This window comes from Hippocampus comes, unplaced genomic scaffold, assembly GCF_001891065.2.
Source record: "Hippocampus comes isolate QL1 unplaced genomic scaffold, H_comes_QL1_v1.1 scaffold139, whole genome shotgun sequence".
In the NCBI taxonomy this organism is placed as follows: Eukaryota; Metazoa; Chordata; class Actinopteri; order Syngnathiformes; family Syngnathidae; genus Hippocampus; species Hippocampus comes.
This window is the reverse complement of record NW_017804829.1, coordinates 24,235-31,729: the sequence shown is the minus strand read 5'-3', so window position 1 is coordinate 31,729 and position 7,495 is coordinate 24,235. Positions and strand designations below refer to the sequence as shown.

The 7,495-nt window shown below is 38.9% G+C and overlaps 1 protein-coding gene across 1 annotated transcript in view; it reads left to right on the top strand.

Annotated features, from left to right (window-relative positions):
• Positions 1–6,667, top strand: part of amt (aminomethyltransferase) — a 7,990-nt gene extending 1,323 nt beyond the window's left edge. Inside the window, exons 2-9 of the mRNA XM_019866737.1 lie at positions 2,042–2,209; positions 2,320–2,400; positions 2,818–2,949; positions 3,065–3,143; positions 3,254–3,399; positions 4,122–4,302; positions 4,551–4,706; positions 5,463–6,667. Coding sequence (XP_019722296.1) covers positions 2,096–2,209; positions 2,320–2,400; positions 2,818–2,949; positions 3,065–3,143; positions 3,254–3,399; positions 4,122–4,302; positions 4,551–4,706; positions 5,463–5,638 — 1,065 coding nt within the window. The 5' untranslated portion in view covers positions 2,042–2,095 and the 3' untranslated portion in view covers positions 5,639–6,667. The remainder of the gene's footprint in view (positions 1–2,041; positions 2,210–2,319; positions 2,401–2,817; positions 2,950–3,064; positions 3,144–3,253; positions 3,400–4,121; positions 4,303–4,550; positions 4,707–5,462) is intronic.
• Positions 6,668–7,495: the final 828 nt, after the last annotated feature.

Sequence of the window (7,495 nt, the reverse complement as noted above, 5' to 3'; positions counted from 1 at the left end):
TAAATCAAATGAGGGCAGCATTTTAGCCTAGTAGTTCGCGCATATTCCTTTCATGGTTGTCCCCGTCTGAACATAGAACAGTACTGTGGAAAATGGATGGATGGATGGATGGATGATGGATAAATAAAGAAAATGAAGACAAATATTTGATCACTAACCTTGAAAAAAATTGAAAAAAACGAGTCTCATTAGTCATTTGCACACGTCTGAAAAAATGAGTCGTCATCCCTGAGTGAGTAAGAGCAGTAGAGTGTTCATGCAGATATAATGAGCATCTGTGCCCTTTAGTCAGACATCCTCCTATGTGAATTTTATGATTTAGATTATTTGATTTCAATTGAAAACAAGTAATTAATGGCATTCACACTTTAACGTCATCTCCATTGTTCAGTGTTCACATGAGGCTTTACAAATGCCCTGTGTCGCTGTCATTCAGTCATCATGGTGCTAATCATTAATTGTCATTTGTGGTGTTTATCTGACTTTATCTAAGTCCTGTTGTGTGTCGTAGTTTTACAGCCCGCACCACCGCTTTCCTAAAAGACCAGCTGACCTTGGACTTTTGTTTAAAAAAGAAAAAAATGATATTGAATCTCACATAAAGTGCAAACTACCATTCCACAAAGCACCGCTGCTTGTACACTGATAAGCCCTAGTCCCGTTCACGTTCCAAAGGTCAAACCTCTACGTGCTCTACTTTTTTGGTTCTCACACATACATATGTGTACAAGCCCATCTTGTTACCAAGAAACCATGTTGAAGTGAATTGAGGAATTTTATTCAGACAAAAATAGAGCTTTGCAGCCATATTATGACATCTTTCAGCAGTTATAAACCTTTTTTTAGAAGGGGGACAGTCACATATTTTCCAAATTGGCGACAGGGCTCAGGCAGATTTAATAGGCTGATGCGATCTCTGTTAAAATCAGCAAAGTAGCAATTTCTTTTTCAGATTTATTTATTTATTTTTTTACATATTAACACATTCCACAAAGCACCGCTGCTTGTACACTGATAAGCCCTACGTCCCGCTCACGTTCCAAAGGTCAAACCTCTCTACGTGCTCTACTTTTCTGGTTCTCACACATACATGCAGTATGTGTACAAGCCCATCCTGTTACCAAGAAACCATGTTGAAGTGAATTGAGGAATTTTATTCAGACAAAAATAGAGCTTTGCAGCCATATTATGGAATCTTTCAGCAGTTATAAACCTTTTTTTAGAAGGGGGACAGTCACATATTTTCCAAATTGGCGACAGGGCTCAGGCAGATTTAATAGGCTGATGCGATCTCTGTTAAAATCAGCAAAGTAGCAATTTCTTTTTCAGATTTATTTATTTATTTTTTTACATATTAACACATTCCAATCCAAGGCAAAAATAATGACAGTAAAACACTCCATACACCCCCCCCCAAAATCGTCCACATTGTGCTGATGTTTATCTCTGTCATAAAGTGAAGCATATTATAGGACAAAGTATTATAAAACAGTCAAATTTATAAACCTTTTTTTAGAAGGGGGACAGTCACATATTTTCCAAATTGGCGAAAGGGCTCAGGCAGATTTGATAGGCTGATGCAATCCCTGTTAAAATCAGCAAAAAGTAGCAATTTCTTTTTCAGATTTATTTTTTTTTACATATTAAGACATTACAATCCAAGGCAAAAATAATGACAGTAAAACACTCCATGCACCCCCCCAAAAATCGTCCACATTTTGCTGATGTTTATCTCTGTCGTAAAGTGAAGCATATTAAAGGACAAAGTATTGTAAAACAGTCAAATGTTCTGCCTGTAATTCATATCTATATTGGTGTACACGTTAAATAATTAATTTTATAAATTACATATTTTCTTAATTAGTCTGATGATTAATCTAAATAATTAATCTCATAGAAATTTTGCCCTGCCAAATATCGGAATCGGCATTGGCCTAAAAAAAAATAAAAATAAAAAAAATAAAAAAAATCCATCCTGTTTGATTTAGTGGCTGTAACCTCCGATAGGCATTCCCAATGCATGTCCCTCGTATCCCCCCAGGCCGCCTTGAAGAAGACGCCATTGTTTGACTTCCACAGGGCACATGGAGGGAAGATGGTGGAATTTGCAGGCTGGAGTATGCCTGTGCAGTACAAAGACAGTCACATCAGCTCTCACATGCACACTAGAGAGCACTGTGCCATCTTCGACGTCAGTCACATGCTGCAGGTGAGACGGCGACATGGTCAACCTCCACCGACGGAACTCTATTTTATTTATTTATTTTTTGGGGGACCTACAAGTTACTAACTGCATCACTTTTCTATTGTTTTTCTTAGACCAAAGTCCATGGCAAAGACAGGATCAGGTTCATGGAGTCTCTGGTGGTGGCGGATATTTCAGAACTTAAAGACAACCAGGTGAGATCAACACTAAAAAGTCTATTTCTATTTAAAATATTTTTCCTGGTAAAACACAACTCAAGCCTCTCAAGGGTGAGGCAGATGTGCTGAATATAAAAACATATTTAGAGAAATCAAATATATACTTTAAAATATACCAGAACCTATGAGTTATTTCTTTATCCTGGCTCAAATGTAGGTAGAGGCAATAACTTCTGATGATTCGCATGGTACGTCTATAAACCCCCATTAGCAAACAACTTCATTTTCTCTGTGAAGTATTTCCATGCATTTTATTGTTCTCTAATGTTCTCTTTTTATTACAAGAGCCCACTTTGGTATGAATTAAATTGAACAGAAATGCATTTGTCTACTCTTTTGCAGTAAAGTTAATCAACTTATTATTCAAATAACTATAATCATTTTTATTTCTAGGGTACGCTGTCCCTTTTCACGAATAATAAGGGGGGCATTATTGATGACCTCATAGTAACAAAGACAGATCAGGGCTATCTTTACGTGGTCTCCAACGCTGGCTGTGCAGACAAAGATTCGGCTCATATGAAGGCGAGTGACGAGTGGTCCATTGATAAATCGACATTACTTTTACCAGAAAATACAAGAGGAAAGCTTTACCCCGAAACTAAAATTTGTGTTTTTGCTGCATGTGTAACACCTCCAGGCCAGACTTGCAGAGTTCAAGGCGTCAGGCTCAGACGTGGATCTGGAGTTCCTTGATGAAGCGCTGATTGCGGTACAAGGTGAGATATTTATTGGATGTTTTTTTTTCTTTTTTTTTTCGTTCTGGCTCGATATTGTGCTCCTCTTTCATGTCGTTCCTAATTCCCGGTTGTCTGTTTTATATGCTCAGGTCCGTCCATGTCTCAGGTGCTCCAGGAGGGCTTGAAGGAGGACCTCAGCAAGCTGCCCTTCATGACTTCTGCCCTGGCCACTGTCTTTGGTATTCCTGGTTGCAGGGTCACCCGATGTGGATACACTGGAGAGGATGGGGTGGAGGTAATTTCATCCATGGCTGTTTTGTATTTTATGATGAATGTGAATACATTGTGTGGACATTGTGCTGCTCTTTCTGTTGTGCACGCCTTGGCCACCTGGGGGCAGTACAATACAGACATATGGATAGGCAAAGTGAATATCGGTTGCTTAAAGAGATTTAACAGTGCAACATCAAGACAAAGGAACCAACATCTATCCGTCCAATTACAAAAAATAAAGAATAAAAAAATAGCACAACATTGTCACACAATTAGCTAATAAAAATAAACAAAACATAAATAAATAAACAATAATAAGTTGCACACTTCTAATTTGAGCCTGAGCACCAGGCCACGCGACTGCAAAAGTCCTCTTTGGAGTTGCTGTGCATTGTTATTTTTGATCGCTTTTTTAGGGGGCCCTAAAATTGCCAGTTTTCACAAGCACATGTTTTATGTTAAAACTTTTTGTATTTTAGGGGTCCTCAACACGACCCCCCTCTAATTCATGCAGTAGTGCACCCTGGAAAATTAGGGAAAAAAATTTGCCTCAGACTCCCAATTTTTCTGATCCACACTGACATTTCTATCATTAGAGGACACGTGAAAAAGTATCATTTTACACACACATGCACGCTGCGTGCGTGCGTGTGTGTGTATATATTATATTTTTTTGTGAAATATGACTTCATAATATCTTCTCTTGACATGAACATGGAAAATCTCTTGCTGTGTGCTTGCCAGATCTCTGTTCCCGAGTCCAGAGTAGTGGAACTTACTGAGAGGCTGCTGGCGCACAACGAGGTCAGGCTGGCCGGCTTGGGTGCCAGGGACAGCCTGCGACTGGAGGCGGGACTTTGTCTCTATGGCAATGACATAGATGAGAGCACCACGCCCGTGGAGGCCACTCTAGTTTGGACAATAGGTCAGCCTCTTTCATCAAATTGTTGCTCAAGTCTGTCAATGTGTATGTCCTATTGTACACGTGCAAGCTTTTCAGTAATAGTAATAAAAGCTTTGATTTATATTGGGCCTTTCAAGGGACCCAAGGATGGGTAAAGTGTGTATGAGAGCGTTTCGGTAGTGTGTGTTCAGTTGTGTGGTGTGTTTGGAGGGGAATGCTGAATTATGTCCCCTGCTGTGTTTACAATGTGCGTTTCATGTGATGTGCAGGAAAGCGACGGCGTCAGGCCAAGGACTTCCCTGGAGCAGACATCATTGTCCCTCAGATCAAGGCGAAGACCACCAGGAAGAGAGTCGGCCTGGTGTCTACCGGGCCCCCTGTCCGACAACACACGCCCATCCTCAGTCCGGATGGAAAAGTCATAGGTTAGAAAACAAATTTGCTGCCTCGGAAGTCAAACACGATCAAATCCAGGAAGCTGTTTGACCTTTGATATGTTTAGATTTCAAATTCTTTCCAGGAAATAATAGAAATTGAAGAGGTTGACCTTCTCAAATACTGTACCGTAAAGGTTTTGTTTTAAGCAATGTTTTTAGGATAGTTCATTTTCATGCAAGTGTATAGAAGTTAGACAAGTAATGGGTACTGCTTTGTGTGATAAGTTCTTTTTTTTTATTACTGCCAATTCAGTTAAACTGAGAAAAAAAGAAAACTGCTACTTGCAAATGTCGATTGTTAAGCAATCATGTGATCTTCATTACTAGTTCGTCGGCTTTTTAATTTAACCACTTATTAAAACAAGAATAAAACATGTAGCCATGACACACTATACCAACAATGACGTCATCTTAACGCCTCCTCCAATTACAGAGATCTTCAAGCAATGTACCTGTCATACACTCGTGACTTGACATTGACAAGCCCTCTCTTCAGCGTTTATTAGCAAATTCCGTGAAAGATGGACGCCTTATCTCTCCACAAGGGGACGCAAGTTCCCCATACAAAAGCCTATGATTTACATTTCATGATGCCGATACGAAATCATTTCAAGTAGCATTTTTTTGTCCGTGTTACCATCCCCCGAGAAATACCGCCCTGTGTGGCAGCACCTATTGCACAACTCAACAAACCGAACATGTTTAACCATGCGGTGTAATTGTAGCCTTTGATTTTGTCCTTAGGCGAGGTGACCAGCGGCTGCCCCTCACCGTGTCTGAAAAAAAATGTCGCCATGGGTTACGTGGACGCCGCCTTCGCAAAGAACGGGACAGCAATTCAGGTGGAGGTCAGGAAAAAAGCAGTGGCCGCCACCGTGTGCAAGATGCCCTTTGTCCCTACCAATTATTATTCAGGATAGGGGCAACCTTCCTCCATGCCCGTCCCTTACATGTGAACTCATATCCTTCCCTCTCTAGTTTTACATTTCATCTGGCCAATGAAAAGCATGTATCTCAAATTTTGTGAGCGTTTCTCTGCAACACAACAAAAGTCATTTTGTGTGATATTTTGTTTTGTTTTTTTCTCACTAATCACAAAAATACTTTTCATCGGACAGTGACCATAATACATCTCATATTGACCAATGAATCCTACTTTGTAAATATTGCTAAGCTTTATTTATTTGATAATTATTGGATACTCCTACTGAATAACAAACCGTCTGAGGTAATAAGCTATTGGTATAAATTGAAGTCTCAATGCCATTTGTCAAACTTGAATAATCAATGGACCAATCTGAATCCTTTGAGATGATGGAGGTGGTATCTTATTTTTAATTCAAAGCACCATCTCTTTTTCTAACATCTTCTATCCTCTTTTTCCTCTTTTGATAAGAATAAAACATCTTAGTTCTGACAAGTTTACAACTGGTGGACGAAACTACCACGACCAATACAGCCTGAACACTGCCGATTGCTGAAATTGCTACTGTTTTATCAAAAAGTGTCCTTACAATTGTTTTTTGTATCACTATCATATTTTTCACTCAGATTTTTTTTTTTATTTATCAAAATATCCTTGAAATGACAACGTAACTTACATTAATATACTACATCAACAAAGGTCGAATGAAAAAGCCTAATCATGTTGTGATGATCACAAGTATTTGTTTGCGGACCAAATGTCTTCTTGTGTTTTGAATTTGAAAGTGCTCCATCACTTGACACATATGTTAGTAGTAATTACTAACTTTAGAAACTACATTGTCATTTAGTGTGTTTTTAAAGCAGAAAACTACTGATGTAATTTTTAGAAAATATTTTTTTCTAATGTCTTGCCCTGTTGATGTGAATCTCTACTTGAAAACGGACTCTGTAACATTTTAAGTAGTATTTCGTGTGCAAATACTTACTTTCATTAAAGACAATGTATTTCTTAATCATCAAAAGTTTTGTGTTTCACACATTAATTGAACAGCTTTGGTTTTCATATTAGTTTTCAAGGTTAGTCCAGAATTTACGATGCCCCAAGCATGCCATGGGAACATGTTTTTTAAGTTGTAGCCATAATACAGACATAATGTACATACAACATGCAAATTTGTAGCCATAAAATTGCAATTTGTGGGTCGCATATGATTTTCATGAACAACTTGGATGGCTGGGTCAGCACAGCTTTGCTTAGAAACTGCAAGATGCAATGTCCAGTGGTTATCATAATTTTTTTAGACCATTTTACCCCTGCCCCCTCCCCCATAAAACAAAACAAAAATTAAACCTGAGCTCTCCAAGTACTACTGTCATGACCGACATTTAAATATAGCAGGCCCAAGGTTTTGTAAATAAAACGACAGAGGTGTATTTTAATATTACTGAAAAAAGTGCATCCTAGTTTGAACATAGGCACACACACTAATTATCATTTTTGAGCACGTTTTAGCTACATTTTGGGCATAGTTAGGCAATTTAACAAAACAATAACTAGTTGTGGGCGGTGCAGTGATCGACTGGAGGTTATGGATTCAATTCCGGGCTCCTTCCTTCCCTGTGTGGTGTTTGCATGCTCTCCCCTGCCTGCGTGAGTTTTCTCCGGGTACTCCCGTTTCCTCCCACATTCCAAAAGCATCAATGGTAGGTTTAAAATAAATAATTTAATATACGAAAACGTACGCTATAAATCGCGTGTAATTACGTCATGCTCGATACTCATCAAGTTCCACTACTTGACGTCAGTGCAGAGCGTTGTATATATGGAACAGCAGTGACGTAGGTAACGC